General features: G+C 43.2%; 1 protein-coding gene across 3 annotated transcripts in view; it reads left to right on the forward strand.

Annotated features, from left to right (window-relative positions):
* Positions 1-3,777: 3,777 nt before the first annotated feature.
* The window catches only part of ENTPD4 (ectonucleoside triphosphate diphosphohydrolase 4), a 22,276-nt gene continuing 7,242 nt past the window's right edge, over positions 3,778-18,811 (forward strand). Inside the window, exons 1-9 of one of the 3 annotated variants that reach the window (XM_012807756.2) lie at positions 3,778-3,953; positions 7,703-7,777; positions 9,639-9,836; positions 11,127-11,332; positions 13,009-13,159; positions 13,587-13,690; positions 15,750-15,809; positions 16,080-16,234; positions 18,073-18,239. In XM_012807756.2, coding sequence (XP_012663210.1) covers positions 7,770-7,777; positions 9,639-9,836; positions 11,127-11,332; positions 13,009-13,159; positions 13,587-13,690; positions 15,750-15,809; positions 16,080-16,234; positions 18,073-18,239 — 1,049 coding nt within the window. In that variant the 5' untranslated portion in view covers positions 3,778-3,953; positions 7,703-7,769. Of the gene's footprint in view, positions 3,954-4,460; positions 4,697-7,702; positions 7,778-9,638; positions 9,837-11,126; positions 11,333-13,008; positions 13,160-13,586; positions 13,691-15,749; positions 15,810-16,079; positions 16,235-18,072; positions 18,240-18,811 lie in introns of those variants that run through there. The other 2 variants (XM_023515522.1, XM_012807757.2) reach the window with 2 other exon arrangements.

Consider the following 18,811-nt stretch of genomic DNA (forward strand, 5'->3'; position numbering starts at 1 on the left):
GAGTCATATTTTCTGACCCAAATGAATATGAAATAAGTGTATTCCTTTGGAATTTCAGGTACCGTAACTAAAAAAATAAGGAGGAGGAGGAAAGAAAGAAAGAGGAAAAAAGAAATTCTGAGTCCTAAGCAGCAAAATCAATCATGTCCACTACCCTCCCTGTGTTTGCGTCTTTAATAATTCATATGTCAGGGCAGCACCTGAGGCTCAAAGCAGTAAGGGACTGGCCCCATATACCGAGGTGGCAAGTTGAAACCCAGCCCCGGCCCCTCCAAAAATCATATCTCACATGATTCCTGCATGGGCTAGCTTGATTGCTTTGCTCTGATGAGAAAAGGTTTAAGAAAACCTTTGATTTTCTTGTTACTTTGAATGAGTCACTTTTCCTTTTTCAATCTCGAGTATTTTCTCTTAATAACAAAACACTTAACAATTCTCTTGGCCATTACCTGCCTTAGGAATGCTAGGCTCACATATGACTCCCTGAAGACAAATGCTGCATGAACATACAGGATAAGCCAAGCCACTCAAAACTAGTCTGTGCATGAATGTATTGGAAGACAGACAGGGCTCAGGAAGGACAACAGGACCCATCCACCTGATTCCTTTGTTTCCAGACATCAACACCTCCTGGTCACACCTTGCCAGGAGGGACATTTCAGTCAGCTTAGACTCCCAGGAGTGAGGAGTTAAAACATTTGGAGAGCAGAATTCCCAGCCAATTGTCATGTTGGAGAGTTTTCCAGAAAGTTAATTCAAAAGAAGTTATGTTTGCAGGCCCAGGGTCTGGTAGCTCAAGCCTATAATCTTAGCCCTCTAGGAGTCTGAGGCAAGTAGATTGCTTCAGCTCAGAGATTAGGACCAGTCTGAGTAAGAGAGAGAGAGACCCCATCTCTACTAAAAATAGAAAACATTGCCAGGCATGGTGGCAAGCGCCTGTAATCCCAGCCTGTAATCCGGGAGGCTGAGGAAGGGGATCACTTGAGCCCAAGAGTTTGAGGTTGCTATAAGCTATGACTCCACGGCACTATGCCTAGGGCAACAGAGTAAGATTCTGTCTCAAAAAAAAAAAAAATTAGCTAATTGATTTTAAACATTTTTCCTTCACTAAAATAAACCTTTAAGGCTATAAATTTCTTGCTAAGTACTTTAGCTGAATTGTACAAGGATTTTTTGTTTGTTTGGGTTGTTTTTTTTTTTGACAGAGTCTCACTTTGTCAATCCCGGTAGAGAGCCATGGCATCATAGCTCCCAGCAACCTCAGAGTCTTGGGCTCAAGTGATTCTCTTGTCTTAATCTCCTGCGTACCTGGGACTACACGAGACTGCCATAATACCTGCCTACTTTTGGAGACAGGGTCTCGCTTTACCTCAGGCTGATCAAGAACTCATGAGCTTAGGCAATCCACCCACCTCAGCCTCGCAGACTACTGGGATTACAGGTGTGAGCCACAGTGCCTGGCCCTTCTACATGTTTTGATATATTTTCATTCTCATTCTGTTTGAAATGTTTTCTGTTTGAACTGTGCTGACATAAAGTGTTACCTTCTGTTAGCTCTGGGTTTTGTTTCTCTTGTTAATCAGACCCTGATGTTTCCACTGACTGAAATGTTTTCCTTCATATAGGCCTGGCAGGTATAACCTCAAGCACCACTTCCTCAAAGAAGCTTTCCCTGATGACCCAGACAAGGATAGTCTTCTCATGTCCTGGCTTGAATAGTGTTTCTCAAAACTTCACATCCACCCAGAACCTGTGAGTGTGACCTTATCTAGAAATAGGATCCTTGTAGATATAATCAAGTTAAGATAAGATCATGCTGGATTAGGGTGGGCCCTAAATCCAATATGACTGGCATCCTTATAAAAAGAGGGAAATTTGGACACAGGGCCACAGACACACAGAGATAACATCATCTGTTCATCAGCAGAGATTGAACTGATACATGTACAAGTTGAAGGCCAAGGATTGCTGGCAACCACTGGAAGCTAAAAAGAACAAAGTATCCTCCCCTAGAATCTTTAGAAAGAGCATGGCTCTGCTGATGACGTGACTTCAGGCTTCAACACTCCAGAACTAAAAGACAATAAATTCCCCTTGCTCTAAACTACTGAGCTTAGGATAATCTATTACAGCACATCTAAGAGTCAAATTCACCCTACAACATGTTTTCATATTTTCCTACCTTTTTCTTTCCTAGTTCTTATCAGAACATTATTACATATGTATATCAGGAAATTCAGATGGTATAACATATACTTGCCTGGCATTTAGTAGAAGCTTGGTAAGGATTTTGAAGGGCAGATAATTTTGAGGGAGCCTGGTTCCCAAATCACAGTATGTTGATTGTCAGTTACGCTTTTCAATGATGGCCTTGGGTCACAGGGTTTTTAAATATGAAAATTATCCAAACTGGTAATTTTTTACAGCAACAGATTTCCAAAAAAGAGCACCAATGTGCAAGTCGGAAATGTTGGTTTTTCCCTCCTCTGCCTCCAGAGGGTCTTGAGCAAGTCATTCAGCCTCTCTGGGTTCCAGGATCCCTAACAGTAAAAGGGGGTGACTGGGATCAGACAGTTTCTACTGTCCGTTTGGCTCCATCTTTCTGTGGCTTCATGAGTTCTTGCATGAACTGTAGCTGAATCCAGGGGTGAATCAGTACCAGTAGCAAAGGTGACCCAAGTTGGTGCTGAACCAGGAAGGGTTCTCCCTTAAACTGTAGACCTGCTGGGATTTTTTGTTTTGTTTTGTTTTTGGCCGGAGCTGGTCTTGAACTTTCCACTTCCAGCATATGGGGCCAGCGCCCTACTCATTTGAGCCACAGACGCTGCCCGACCTGCTAGTTTCTTGTCCACGCGAGTTTTTACCTGGCAAATGGAATGGAATAGATATTTCTAAGGCTCTTGCTTTTTAAAAAAGAACTAGTCAGTTCCTCTCTCAGGGCCATAAGGTATTCACCTACACAAAAGAAGGAAGAAAGCATGGAATTGGTGATTCCTGAGGTCTGTTCCAGCTCAGTAGTGTACAAAGCTCTGTGACTGCAAGAGTTTATTACCAAGCTAGAAAGAGGGGCCTTGACCTAAGTACAGTTCACGGCGTCAATCTCAGGAACTGTGCTCTTCACTATCATTTCTTCTCATAACCATTGCGTGTATTGGGGAGCAGCTAGTCTCTAACACATGCAATTGGGGGGCAAGAATGAAGTCTCACCTTTCTCGCGCGCGCGAATTATGTGGACCTCATCAGAGTCGCTGCAGAACTCTGAGCCTCCATTTTCTCTCTGTAAAAGAGGAACAGGCTCTAACAAAGTTGTAATAATGTCAAGAGTTGAGCAACAATGCCTCGTTCTTGTAAGGTTTTAGAGCAGGCGTCCTCAAACTACAGCCCGCCTAGGACATTTATCCGGCCCGCGGGTGTTTTTGCCGCCGCTGCCTGTCCTGCTTAGTAGCCGACTCGTCCCGGGGCCCGCAGTCCGGCCCTCCAACGGTCTGAGGGACAGTGAACTGGCCCCCTATTAAAAAGTTTGAGGACCCCTGTTTTAGTGTCGTTTTCCATAATCCTTAAGGCACATTATGGAAAGATAAACTGCGAGGTCATAAGCATATTATGGCTCGCTGACGGGCTAGGCCAAGTGGACACCACGCCACTGTACCGGGTACTTGTAGGTGACAGCGCTTTCGCATTTCGCGTTCCCTCAGCCTAGCGGTGCCCAGGTGGGCGGGCACCAGCCCTTTCGGCGCAGGCCCCGCCCCCGCCGTGCGCGCTCCCAGCGCCAGCGCGCGCGCTCCGGGAGGTGACGCGCCGCCGGCCAAGGCCGGGCTGAGGTGCGGCTCCCGGAAAGGAGCAGACCTTCCAGGAAGCTGAGGCAGCGCTGTCGCCTCGCCGCCTCCCCTCGGTGGCCGGGATGCCGCTCGCCTGCGGCGTCCCGCTCCCGGGAACCCCGGCCTGCGGAGCAGGTGAGGCTGCTCTCCGGTCGCGGACGAGGGGAGGGCAGGCGGCCGAAGCGGCCGGCGTCGCGGGACGGTTGGAGCGTGGAGGCCCCTGAGTGGGCGGGCGGGCCGCAGACTTGCTCCTCCTGCCCCGGCGCCCGGCGGCTCGCCCGGGGGCCCTCCTCGGGGCCCGGCCTCCGCCGCTGCCCGCTCGGCGCCGCAGACAGTTCCCCGCCGCCCGGGCGTCGCGGCGACATCCGGGCTCCACGCTGCTCACGCTGTGACCCGGGGCGGCAGGTGTCCTCTCGGGTCCCCAGCCCCAGAGACCTGGCCGTCCGGCCGGGGCGCCGCCTCGGGTGACCACGCTGGGGTTTTTTCCCTTCCTCGCGCGTCGTGTGGGAGGACCCGGGCCACGCAGGGGGACGCTGCACCTGGGACCCAGTTGGGCCTGTCTGCCGCTTCGAATTATGACACGTGTTAAGCATCATTTTTGCATTGCTCTGCTTTTCCTAAGTTTCATGGTAGATTTCTCCTTGGAAAAATGGAGTTAATTGGGCGATAAAGCGATGATGCCCAGCAGTGCTTCTCAACTTGAGTAATGCACGGACTCCTAAAGGGACAATTCTCCCATTCTTGAGAATATTTCCGAGAACCCACAAGGGTCCCCAGGCCCTATTTTGACGAACACCGGTGCAGGGTATTTTCAGAAAACATTTGTCACAAGGAGGAAAAAGAGATGCTTTATCATTCAGCAACTTTCATGCCAGAAGGTAAACTAGAGGTTACTGAGGAATTCTTAATTAGAGATTCAAATCCTAGTTTAATTTCACACTTCAGTTTTTATTGTCTTCTGCCTTGTATAATGAAAATACCCAATTGTCCAGCGTTGAGAGGCCTAAAACTTAGAATCATATTCTTTGTGTTATATTTGATGTTATCCTTGTATCAAATTTCTTATTCTGTCTGATGGTAGCAGAATTGTAAAGCGGAAGGCTGATTTGTGTTAAGTAGTTGAATTGTTTACTTCTGTATTTACCTTAAAGTTGATTTGTCTCTTACTTTAGTTGCATATTGAATTCTACCTTTTTCTGGCCCTAAAAGGAAATGTAGGATCTCAGCCTTTAAGTATATAGTCTGGGAAGGAGAGACAAAAATGAAAGTTAATCTTAGGATTTTTATTTTCTACATTATTTATTCAGCATGTTTATTTGAAAGAGACTGCCCGTGAATAAAGAGAAGATTCAAACATTAGGATGTACAACAGGTTTACATCTTGACAACGAAAAATACTAACCAGCTCCTTGGAAGAAGTGTACTATTGAAAGTAGAATACCGTAGATAGGAGGAAGTGAGATTAGTAAAGGCAAAGAGGCAAGTCTGAGGACAGGCTGTGTGAGAGAGAAGAAAGACCCAGGCTCTGGAGCAGATAGATGTTATCTGGGACTGATGAGAGAACAGGGTGGTGAGATAAGGTGGCATTAGTTGATGAATGTGAGATTTCAGGCGCCACACCAGTTGGTTTTGACCATCGGCTTCCAGAAGTCCTTTAGCTGTTCATATTTTGAAGGCAGTGTTTTACAAAGATACATTCGGAAAGAGGGATGTGCGCAGTGAAGGCAGGAAGTGTGTGAGCCATCAGGAGGTTTGTTTTGAGGTGGTAATGTCTGCTGTGGTCGTCTTAGATGTGAGGTATATTTGACGAAGAATTGACAGGACTTGATGAGAGAGAATATGTCAGCACATGAAGAAGTGAGAATCAAAGCTGAGGACCAGGCAATCCCTGGCCGTGGTGATTGGTGACACCTGCCTGAGATCTGGAGCATTTTGAAGGTGTTAGTTTGCATCAAAAGATTGTGACCCTACCAGGGCTAATTGAGTTTGTGGTAGCAGGGCTTCCATAAGGTTGGGATATAGGACTGTAACTTGAGGAAGGTAATTTTTTTTCTTTTTTCTTTTTTTTTTTGAGACAGAGTTTCACTTTGTCACCTCGGTAGAGTGCTGTGGTATCATAGCTCACAGCAACCTCAGACTCTTGGGCTCAAGTGATTCTCTTGCTTTAGTCTTCCAAGTAGCTGGGACTACAGAGGCCCTCCACAATGCCTGGGTATTTTTAGAGAAGGGGTCTTGCTCTGGCCTAGGCTGGTCTTGAACTTCTGAGCTCAGAAATCCACCCACCTCGGCCTCCCAGAGTGCTGGGATTATAGGCATGAGCCACTGCACCTGTAGATTTGGGAAACTACAGGTGATACAGGAAAAATAACCAGAAAAAAAACTGTTTAAAATTGGGGCCAGAATTTGCAAATGAACAGAGGTAGGAAAAAGTTAATTAGGATTTGATACTGAAAAATAAAATTTTTAAAACAAATATTAAAGAAAATGTATATCATAAGTGCAACTACCTGCATTTTCTTTAAACAAAGAAAGAATCAAGCTGTTTCAAAGTGTCTTTTCCCATGACTGAGTGAACATGCCACATACCAGCCTTCACATTGGCAGCTTCCTATCAGAAGGACAAGTTATTCCTTATAAAACTCTACCAGAGTGCTTGAGGGCATCTTTAATTTTTTCAGATCCTTTTATAATCCTTTGATATTGAAATCATTCTTTTTGAAGCACTCTTCGGGTGATTTTGCCTTTGCTTATTCCAGTGGTTCTCAACCTTCCTAATGCCACAGTGTATTTTCATTGTTAAAAAGGGGTTGCGACCCATAGGTTGAGAACCGCTGGCTTATTCTGAGGCCTAGCCCTCCTTAGTCTCAGTCATCTATGATTTTGTCTACATGTGATTGTCTAGGTCAGTAATGTCTGCTTTCCCCACATCCTGCATTTTTTTGCTAGAGGAACAAACTGTTTCCCTTTGTGATAGATTTGCTTTGTTTTCACTGTTGTCCTTAGGACTGTCAGTGAGAGACTGACAAGACATTGACCCCTGACCAGATGGGCTCCATTAAAGAATGTCTGCCAAGGAGAGCCCTGCTAGCTGAAATCAAGAGAGTTAACTCATCTCTTTGGTGATAGATCTAATACAGTTTTGGCCTTTTAAAAACATGGCAATTTTTGGTAGTACTGAATTTGCCTCCCAGAGTTTTGATGCCAAGAGTCTAGCTTCAAGGACCATTGGAATTTACATTTTAATATCATATTATGGTATTGTTGACTGCTGGGCAATAATTGGCCATGCTTTTGTCCTAAGTAAAAATAACTACAATGCTTCAGCACTTATAAGCTCTCCTGTTTTTCTCTCTGCCTTGAAATACAAGTTTTGTAACTTAAAATATTTGTTCTTTTGGTCAAAATCCTCACATATCTCAAAAAAAAGAAAAAAAGTCCTGAAACAAACGCCACATGAAGTAAAGTTTACTAACTGTGCTGTGATCATTCCCCCAGGGCACCTTTTCTTTTCTTTCTTTTTTGAAACAGAGTCTTACATACTATGTTGCCCTGGGTAGAGTGTGGTGGTGTCACAGCTCACAGCAACCTCAAACTCTTGAAATTAAGTGATTCTCTTGTCTGAGCCTCCCAAGTACCTGGGACTATAGGTGCCTGCCACAACGCCCGGCCATTTTTTGTGTCACACACCTGTAGGCCCAGCTACTCAGGAGGCTGAGGCAGGAGGATCACTTGAGCCCAGAAGTTTGAGATTACAGTGAACTATGGATGACACCACTGCACTCCAACCTGGGCAAAACTCTGTCTCAAAAAAAGAAAAAGAAGAAGAAGGTAGACATTCTCTTTGATTATGCTATCTTTGTGATTTTTCTCACTTCCTGAAATAGGAGGGCTCTAACTCCTTGAGGACCTCAGCATTGTTGCCGTGATTGTGTATGAGAAGGACCTTTCAGTATGGGGAGGTGAGTGATGGGCCCAATGATTGGCATGGTAAAACCTGAGATTTTGGTGTTACAAAAATAGATCTTGAGAGGAAAAAAAGCCAAAATCTAATTCCCAAGCAGAAAATGTTTGAAACTGTGCTACACTTCTGTTTAATACCTTTGTTTGCCCAGAGCCCAACACCCAGCAGAGATGCCTGTTACAGAAAGAAAGTGATAATGGGGGGTGGGGGGGAGAGGTGTCTTCAGAGATAGGTGTAGTTTGCAGTCAAGGCGTGCATGTTGGGATCAGCACAGTGGTTATAGTAAGCACTACATAATAACTCTTGAGGTGTGAGAAAGAGGAAGATAAATACCACGGAGTAGTTTAAGAACCTCTATGGAGACTAGAAACTACAAGTGGAACTTGCCATTGAGTAGGTAAGATACCTCCCCCTTCAATGAGATATTTTAGTCCATGAAATACTCTTCAAGGCAAAGAGCAGAAGTTAACTGTAAAACAATCAAGTTCATCTCAAAGGCAGTAAGGTTTTTCTTTGAAAACCTAGTAATAGTTCTAGAATGAGTCTCCCATTCCTGACATAGAGAAGGAAAATTGCTGTCATTTGCAAAAATATCTCCTAAGAATATTACTAAAAAACACAAGGTATACACTCAATGCATTTATTGACTTTGTTTTGGGGATGTTGTTAAAGATACTATTTTTTTCCCATTAGTCATTTTGGAGAAATTTGTGTTGGAATTCAATGTTAAGAAGATTTACTCATCCTGAGCTATTCTTATGTTTCTAATGTAATGGGCAGTGTTTTGGCCTCTTTTGTGCTCTGTTGAATTTCAAGCCTACCTTTCAACCTGCATTTCTTTCTTTTTTTTTTTTTTTTGAGACGCAGCCTCAAGCTATCCCCCTGGGTAGAGTGCCATGGCATCACGCTCATAGCAACCTCCAACTCCTGGACTCAAGCGAGTCTCCTGCCTCAGCCTCCCAAGTAGCTGGGACTACAGGCGCCCGCCACAGCTCCTGGTCATTTTTTGGTTGCAGCGATCATTGTTGTTTGGCGGGCCCCGGCTGGGGATTCGAACCCGCCACTTTAGGTGTATGTGGCTGGCGCCTTAGCCGCTTGAGCCACAGGCGCCGAGCCTCAACCTACATTTCTACATACCATTCTTAAACCTGACTTTATTATTAATTTATGTATTTTATTATCAGTTTTTTTTTTTTTGAGACAGTGTCTCAGTATGTCACCCTCGGTAGAGTGCTGTGGTGTCACAGTTTACAGCAACCTCCCCTCCAGCTCTTGGCCCTAGCCCATTCTCTTGCCTCAGCCTCCTGAGTAGCTGGAACTATAGGTGCCTACCACAGTGCCTGGCTATTTTTTGTTGTAGCTTGGCTGGAGCTGGGTTTGAACCTGCCACCCGTGGTATATGGGGCCAGCGCCCTACTCACTGAGCCACGGGCGCTGCCCAGTGCCCGGCTATTTTTGGTTGCAGTTGTCATTGTTGCCCAGTTGGCCCAGGCCTGGTTTAAATGCACCAGCCTCAGTGTATGTGGCTGGTGCTGTAACCACTGTGCTGTCAGTGCCAAGTCCAGTTTATATATTTATCTTATTGAACTTATTCTTATAAGTTGTCTCTAATTTTTAGAACAAAGCGGGGTAAAATAAAAATACACATAATAGTCTCAAGAAAACTAGAAAACACAGAAGTTTCATAGCCATTAGGGCCTAATTCTCATATGTAGGGTAATATGAAAGGACCTAGTGTACAGATAATAGGGAAGGAAAAGGGGGTAGCCCAAGGTAAGCATCTTACTGTAGGATCGGTTTAGGTGAGGGGATGCCTCTTTGGAACAGATTGCTTTAAAATCTGTTTTTTGGAATTTCAGGTTTGGCATCTCCTGTCTTTTTCCTGCTTCTTGGCATTTTAGCATTTCTCCAGTGGGGTGTCCTCGAATTCTGAATACCAATTTACGGCAAATTATTGTCATTAGCGTCCTGGCTGCTGCTGTTTCACTTTTATGCTTTTCTGTTGTCATAATTCGAAATAAGTATGGGCGTCTATCCAGAGACAAGAAATTTCAAAGGTAAGAAATACAATTATTTGGCCAGGCACAGTGGGTCACGCCTATAATCCTAGCACTCTGGGAGGCTGAGGCGGGCGGATTGCTTGAGCTCAGGAGTTTGAGACCAGCCTGAGCAAAAAGAGAGTCCCTGTCTCTATTAAAAATAGAAAAACTGAGGTAAGAGGATCACTTAACCCAAGTTGGAGGTTGCTGTGAGCTATGACGCCATGGTACTCTACCCAGGGGGACAGCTTGAGACTCTGTCTCAAAAAACAAACAAACAAACATTTGTCTCTTGCTTTACCTGGTTCAGGCTGCTATAACAAAATACCATAGACTGCATGGCTTATAAACAATAGAAATTTATTGGACAGTATAGTGCTGGCTAGATTTTGTGTCTGGTGAGGGATTGTTTCCTGTTTGTAGATGGCCTCTTCTCACTGTGTCCTCACATGATAGAAAGGAGCAGGGAAGCTCTCTGAAGTCTCTGGCCTCATGATCTAATCACCTCCCAGGGACCTCACATCCTAATAGCATCACATTGGTGATTAGATCTTAAATAATGAATTTTGAGGAGACACAAACTTAGACCATCCCACCTTCATTTCCTGGCTTTGGGACATTTGGGGCTAAGTTGGATCTTAAGGAGCATGTGACTTGAGGAACTGGATTCTGTAATGAATGCAGTGTGGCATGGAAAATTTAACTCTTTAAGTTTTCCAAATTCATATCATAGGAGGCTCTGGAATGATTATTTACCTGTCAGCTTCTCCTATAATGTATCTTAAACTTTATTTATTTATTTATTTGAGACAGAGTCTTACATTGTCTCTTGAGCTCAAAGTAATTTTCTTGCCTCAACGTCCCTGGTAGCTGGTACTACAGGTGCCTGCCACGGTGCCTGGCTATTTTTTAAAGATGGGGTCTTGCTCTTGCTCAGGCTGGTCTCAAACTCCTGAGCTCAAGCAGTCTACCTGCCTTGGCCTCCCAGAGTGATAAGATTACAGGCGTGAGCCACTGTGTCCTATCTTTTTAAACTGATTTTTGAGGTAATGTTGATAGTTTGGAAATAGAGGTTTGCTTTTTGGCACTTGTCTGAACTACAAGTGAATAATGAGTGTGTATCTGGTTTAGATGATCTTTAACACCATCATTTGTTTTGTGTTCTTTTGACTCTGTTCATTAGACAGTTATAAAAATGTTAACCATACAGCTTAGAAATCACTGACTTATTGCTTGTTTATTGAATTTTCTCTGTTAGGTTTAGGATGATGTTCTCTAAATAAAAGCATGTATGTTTTTCCACACAAGGTACTTGGCGCGAGTTACTGACATTGAAGCTACAGACACCAATAACCCCAATGTGAACTATGGGATCGTGGTGGACTGTGGGAGCAGTGGATCTCGAATATTTGTCTACTGCTGGCCAAGGCATAACGGCAATCCACATGATCTGTTGGATATCCGGCAAATGAGGGATAAAAATCGAAAGCCAGTGGTCATGAAAATAAAACCTGGTATGGAAATGGGAACATCTGCCTGGTGACCATACTCTGTCCTGCCACACTCTGTGGTGTCTTACTTGCCCTTCCCCCACTCATCCCTGTTATTGCCCCCCTTTAAGCTCAGGCCAGGACCTGCTGGGTCTCCTAAGTTCACTTTCTTCCCTTTTCTGTTTGGCATTAGGGTGATTAACACCTTGATGTTAATCCAAAAACCATGTCTTTCTGCCTCTTGTCTCACCTAGGACAGCATAGGGTACAGCTTGAATAGATTCTGGCTAGTTTGGAGCTTGGTGGCCATTGAAATAGCATTGTATATGGAGTCAAACCTCTGTAGATTAGTCCAATTTCTGCAGATTCCTTTGATAAATCACTTAATCTTTCTAGGTTCACAATTTCCTAATATTGGGGCATAAGGAATTTTTGGGCTTTGAAAGTTCCTTTCATTTTTAATGTAGACAGCTGGAAATCATTCATTCATTTATGTACCCGTTCAACAGATATTTGCTGAGCACCCACTATTTGCTAAGCACTATATTAGGTGGTAGGAATATAAATTTGAACAAGACTTTATTTTGTGCCTTTGAGAAACTTTCAGTTGCAATGAGACAGGCAAATTAAGGGGTAGTTTTGATAAGGTGTAATGGGTGTACAGCCAGCAGTGGGGGTAACCACAGAAGGTAACAAGAGCTATCTTCAGGGTTCTGTTAGGGGAGACCCACAGAAGAAGGAGCCAGGTCGAAGTGTAGGAGTTAGCCAGGTGGAAAGGGGTAGGGAGTAGGTACAGAGGTACAGAGAAGGCTCTTCCTAGTGGAGGTGCACTAAGGCCACAATGTGATGCATTGTAGAAATGTTAATTCAGTGTAGCTGAAGGTGAATGGAAGGAACACAGGAAGAGAAGGAGGGGTGAGTATGGAGAGCACTGGTCTGCTGTTCTAGAGTGGAGCTTTGTCTGGAGGGCTCTGAGGAGCCACAAAGGGATCTGAAGCCAGGCAGAGGAATCCCCTAGGTAGGGAATGGTCTAGACCAGAGGTAGGATGTATTGCAGCAGAATGGAAGAAGCTGGTGGTGTCCCAAGAAATGAGAAATGAAGTAATGAGATAGGAACCAAGAAGAGGCAATTTGTGAAACCAGGGTGCACAGTGGGGAAAAGGATTTTATCCAGGATACTGGCTTAGCCTGCTGGCTGCCAGTGCTAATGGTCACTGAGGGAGGTAACAAGCATTAGGGGAAGGCTGGTAGTGACAGTGGAATTGAGATTCAGACATGCTGCATTTGGAGTGGCTGAGGACAGCAAGAGCAATACCTGGCAACAGTTACCACACTGAGCTGGAGTTTGGGATGAGCTGGGGTGGCTGCTGATACTATGTAGAGCTCCATGATGTGTCCATGGTGATGGCAGCTATTGGAGTGTGTGAACTGGCCAGGGGAAGAGGGAGCACATTTCTCAAGGGCAGGGATGAGTCCTTGTCTGGTAGCACCGACACATAGCAGATGGCCAGTCAGGTCTGTGTGCTTTGATTTTGATGATCAGGAAGAGGACACAGTACTGAATATTTAGTGCCACCACCATGTAAGGAAGAAGTAGTTGCTAGAGGAATAGACGAGACTATGAGAGCATAGCATATAGTTTGAATTTCTCTATTAAGCTAAAATACCCCCTTGTTAACTGAGGTGTCCTCTTTCTCTAGGCATTTCAGAATTTGCTACCTCTCCAGAGAAAGTCAGTGACTACATTTCTCCACTTTTGAACTTTGCTGCAGAACACGTGCCACGGGCAAAACACAAAGAGACACCTCTCTACATTCTCTGCACAGCCGGAATGAGAATCCTTCCTGAAAGGTGATCCTTCATGTGAGGGTGGGGGCAGGCCTGTAGAAGAGTGTTCTCTGCCCTCCCTTATCAATATTCAAAAGTCTTCCATTCTGAAATAATATTAGAACTATTCCCATTGTCTGAACCCACCAAATATCTTTAATTCACTTGTTGATGACTAAATCGTAAGCTATGAAGTCGTTATTTTTTTTAAATTATTTACTTAAGGAATCTTTGCACTGATAGTTTAGCATCTAGGAATCACATAATTCATATCACTTGCTCATTTTGAAAAATCTTTCCTAAAATCTTTTCAACAATTGCTTTGGTTTTAAAATAATTTTTACATGTAAGATGTGCTAGAGCCATGGGGGTGGGGGTGGGATTTGATGGTTTTTTCCTTTTCAAATAGGAATTCAGGATTTATGATGTAAATGTTTGCATTGCCTTACAGCCAACAGAAGGCCATTCTGGAAGATCTTCTGACCGATATCCCTGTGCACTTTGACTTTCTGTTTTCTGACTCTCATGCAGAAGTAATTTCAGGGAAACAGGAAGGTTAGTATATTGGTCTTCAATAATTTGAAAGCTATTCCTTTAAATCCTCCTCATTTTCCCCAGTGTACATTTTATTAAATTACTTCTGATGTCTTCAAATTTGGAAAATCATTTGACATATTATAATTTATTTATTTATTCAAGTGTTTTTTTGAGACAGAGTCTCACTATGTCACCCTTGGTAGAGTACCATGGTGTTGTAGCTCACAGCAACCTCAAACTCTTGGGCTTAAGTGATACTTTTGCCTCAGCCTTCCAAGTAGCTGGGACTACAGGCGCCCACCACAACACCTGGTTACTTTTTGGTTGTAGTTGTCATTATTGTTTAGCAGGCCCGGGCTGGATTCGAACCTGCCAGTTCCAGTGTATATGACTGGTGGCCTAGCCACTGAGCTATGGGTACTGTCTGAAATATTATAATTTTTAAAAGACTAGATTATTTTCTTACATAACTGGTCTTTATTACTCAAACTGGTCTTTATTTTAAAATATCTGTTTGTCTTCACCACATTTAGGAAACATATTTGGAATTCATTTTGATAGAAAAGATTTGTGCTCTTTGCCTAAGTCATATGACTTCCAGGGATCATAAGAATTGTTGAGCTGTTGGAACCTCCTGATTTACTTGATAGGAAGGGGAAATTCTTCTTGACTTGGCACACTTAAGTGCTGTTTTCAAAGAAATTATTCTAGTTGAGAATAAAATGACAAGTCAGTGAAATAATTTGGGGAATAGCTTGTTGGAAATAGTGACCGAAAGTATTTATTTCAAAGTCATTTATCATTTCAGTTTATTCTTCATATGTGACAGGCACTGTAGAACACAGAATTGGGTGAAATTCACGTCTTGCCATTGAGCTGCTTACAGACAAGTGGGATACATAGAGATAGTTTTAGGTGCCAGAAGGAAGATAAGGAAAAAATATCTCCAAAGGAGGAAGGCATTTTTTTTTCCTAGCTAGGGCCATCAGAAAGAACATAATATTTGAACTGTCCTCAAGGGGTAGTTCTAAATAGAATGTGCCAGAGCACAGTAAGCATAGCGTGCTGAGGGAGGGATAGGAAGCACATTCCAGCCAGAAAGGAGGATTTGAGTAAATACAGGTGAGAAAGAATGCACTATAGACAGAAGAATAAAAAAGTTTTAGTTTGACTGGATTATGGGCGTTTGAAAGGTATAGTAATGTTCTAAGCTGAGTGGGTCTTGAATTGTCCAGGGGATTGGACTGTGTACTGTGAGTAAGTGCAGTAGCAGAGGACAGAGTGACTTGCAGTGGAGGGGTAGGGGCAGGAATATGGAATAGATGGGCCATCTCTCCACTCTTATAGAGATGTAAATCCAGGTGGCAATGAAAATGGGTGGGAAATGTTTAGAAAATAGAATCAGTCTTAGCAACTGAGAGAATGAGAGGAATAAGGGAAAAAGAAGGGTAGAAAGTACCTTGAATTTTTAAAGCCTGGCAATCCATAGGTTCACTTTATAGAAAGTAACTCTAGTATTTTGAAATAACCCATAAATTTCAAAGGAAAACTGTCACTTGTGGAACCATATTCTCAACCTATGTAAATGCTATAAAACTTTTTTTTTTTTGTAGAGACAGAGTCCCATCTCACTTTATCGCCCTCAGTAGAGTGCTATGGTGTCACATAGCTCACAGCAACCTCCAACTCCTGGGCTTAGGTAATTCTCCTGCCTCAGCCTCCTGAGTAGCTGGGACTACAGGCGCCCACCACAAGGCCGGGCTATTTTTTTGTTGCAGTTTGGCCTGGGCTGGGTTTGAACCCGCCACGCTCAGTATTTGGGCCGGCACACTACCCACTGAGCCACAGGCGCCACCCTATAAAACTGTTTTGTTTTGTTTTGTTCTTTTTTTAAACTGTTTTAAATTGACAGTTCTTGGTAAACCACTAAGAAGACATGTAAAAGAAATGTGTTGAGATGTTTTCATAGAGGAGTAAAATTAATGAGATGTTTACACAGAGTGCATTGATAAAAGTTACACGAAATATCTTAAAATGTTATTATCCTTTTTTTTTCCACCCTGTGAAATTCGTATAGGTGTGTATGCTTGGATTGGCATTAATTTTGTACTTGGACGATTCGAGCATATTGAGGATGGTAAGTGTCATGTTTCTAACTAGTGTTAAGTAACTGGAATTTAGGGCTTTTCTGTATAACCCTAAGGCTGAAAAGGGGGCTAAGTTTTGTGACTCTATTAAGCATGTGGGAGTAGAATGGGAGCAGCTGCAGTTTAACACAGTTGAATTTGATTTGGGAGGAGTAGTCTGGGTTTGCCTAAATATGCTTGAAATGTCCCGTGAAAACAAGGTGACAGATCTCAATTCTCTGGATTTGTTCTGTTTGATGAACGTTTTTTGTTCTTTACAGATGACGAGGCAGTTGTGGAAGTTAACGTTCCTGGTAGTGAAAGTAGTGAAGCCATTGTGCGTAAAAGAACAGCAGGCATTCTTGACATGGGAGGCGTGTCAACTCAGATAGCCTACGAAGTCCCCAAAACTGTAAGCTTTGCCTCCTCACAGCAGGTCATTATCTGTACAGATTTCCTTCTGTTTGGTTTGGTTTTCATTTAACATGTCTCCATCCGTTTTTGTTTTGGTTTCTGCGTCTGAACACACCTTTACTGTGCTTGCTGAGCCTCCACCTTCTCAGCCCAGGAGAAAGACAGAAGGAAGAAGGCAGACCTCAGCTAAGCCCTTGTGTTTGTTCATTGAACTCAGCTGGTTTGTTTGCTGTACTTAAAGTTTTTCTTTGGTGTATTTGCAGTAGCATGCTTGCGTTTTTGTTTATATTTTCTCTCAATCACTTCTCAACAGGTTCTATAAAATGTCACATATCAGGGTTATGAAGTTATAATTGGGAACAGTCCTTTTTTTGGATTGTTCAGAAAGCTCAGACAGCTTTTGAACTTCACTAGGAAGTATTGAGGTTTTGTATCTACTCCTTCCACGTTTCTGAACTTGTAGTTCACCCAATCTTTTTTTCATCCCTTCATTGTGCTCAGCCGCTGTCTGGAATTTTGTATAGGCTGGGTGGCCCTGTCTAGGGAACCACAGCACAGTTTCCAGATGTATTCCTGAACTGCTATTTGTCTTTATTACTTTCTGTTTAGCTGTAAATTGACAAAAAGGCTTCCTGCATTTTCCCTTAGGTAGGGGAAGCAGGGTAATTGAATCCTGGAGCTGGGCAAGGCTAGGCTGCATCATCATCCTATTCTCACTAGTTTTGGGACTTTATGCAAGTCACGTAACTTCTGTGGGCTAGTTTCTTCATCTGTAAATGTGAATGAGTAAGCCTGCAACATGGGGTTATTAGAAGGTATACGTGAGGTTATACATATATAACATCTAATACACTGGTTGGCACTTTGTATATGCTCAGTGAATGTTACTGATGTTTTCATTGAGCTTCTTGGGAAAATGCTCATAAATTCAAGTATTACAATTTGTGTTTCCTATTTCCCATTCGAGACATACCTCTAGAAACTATTATACTCTTAGTAAGACATGTGGCAGTGCCTGTGGCTCAGTAGGGTGGCAGGTTTGAACCCGGCCCTGGCCAAACTGCAACAAAAAAATAGCCGGGCACTGTGGTGGGCACGTGTAGTCCCAGCTACTTGGGAGGCTGAGGCAAGAGAATCGCCTAAGTACAAGAGCTGGAGATTGCTGTGAGCTATGACGCCATGGCACTCTACCGAGGGTGACAAAGTAAAACTCTGTCTCTAGAAAAAAAAAAAATATTGTGTTTTCTCCCTTCACTATAAAGTAAAAAATATATATTTAAAAGACATTTTGGAAAAATACCAAACTAACAAAATTAAAAATTTCTTATAGACTCATCATCCATAAAAACCATTGCTAGTATTTTGGTGATTTTCTTTTCATTCTAAATGTAGTTGTTATACTCTTACTGTTCATATGATTTTATGTCCTTTATTTAACAGTGCATGAGTATGTTCCTCAGTGATTATTATAATTAACCTTCTTTTGGTATTGTATATTTACATGACATCTAGTTTTTTATGCCATAGAATTATAAGGGACATCTTTGGCTATGGAGACTTTTGTGGTTAAATTTATTTCCACAGCGTAAGACTCCACAAATAGATTTACTAGGTCAGATGTTATGAACTATATTGCTGACTTCCTTTTCAAAAATCATAACAGTATTACAAACATGCAAGACATCTGAAATTTTCTAAGTCAGAATTGTCATACTGAGTTACAAAAGATGTTTCGAAGGATCCCTGAGAAATAGAGAAGCAGAAATTTTTTCCTGTTAGATGAGACTCTTTAAAAATCCTTTTTAGCAGGAGGTTTTAAATTGCTTAAAATATTCAAGTTTGTCATCCATATGTCTGCAGGAGGAAGTAGCTAAGAACTTACTAGCTGAATTTAACTTGGGATGTGATGTTCACCAAACTGAGCATGTGTACCGAGTCTATGTGGCCACATTTCTTGGATTTGGTGGCAATGCAGCTCGACAGAGATACGAAGACAGAATATTTGCCAACGCAATTCAAAATAACAGGTAAAGCACCTTCTGCTACTCAAAAGTCATTTGCAAACCTAGATCTCTCCTCATAAAAACAAAATCCAGGCACAGCAGGGAGAACTCAACCAGCAAACACATGTTGGCACTGTCAGCTTCCTATTCCTCCACTGGCTGAGCAGGGAGACAGAATGGGAACACTCCAGGGTCCTGCCTCCAGTGCTCTATCCCACCACGCTTCAAAGAATGCTCACTGTCTTTCTCTTAGACATAGACCTCACCTGATGAATTAGAAATTTAGCCATCAGTCTGTAGAATAGTTTTGAGCCCTGGGTAATGTTGTTCATGGTTGCAGAGTCCTTGGGAAACTCAGCACATGGGGCATCGCTGATGTCCTGGAGGCATGGAACTAGTGTTTGTGTTTGTCATTGCTTAAAGATTGAGATGTGTCGGCTCGGCGCCTGTGGCTTAACTGGCTAAGGTGCCAGCCACATACACCTAAGGTGGCAGAATCGGATCCCCAGCCCGGCCCGCCAAACAACAATGATGGCTGCAACCAAAAAATGGCCGGCGCTGTGGCGGGCGCCTGTAGTCCCAGCTACTTGGGAGGC

Source organism: Otolemur garnettii, unplaced genomic scaffold, assembly GCF_000181295.1.
Source record: "Otolemur garnettii isolate 467f Iridium unplaced genomic scaffold, OtoGar3 scaffold00074, whole genome shotgun sequence".
NCBI lineage: Eukaryota > Metazoa > Chordata > Mammalia > Primates > Galagidae > Otolemur > Otolemur garnettii.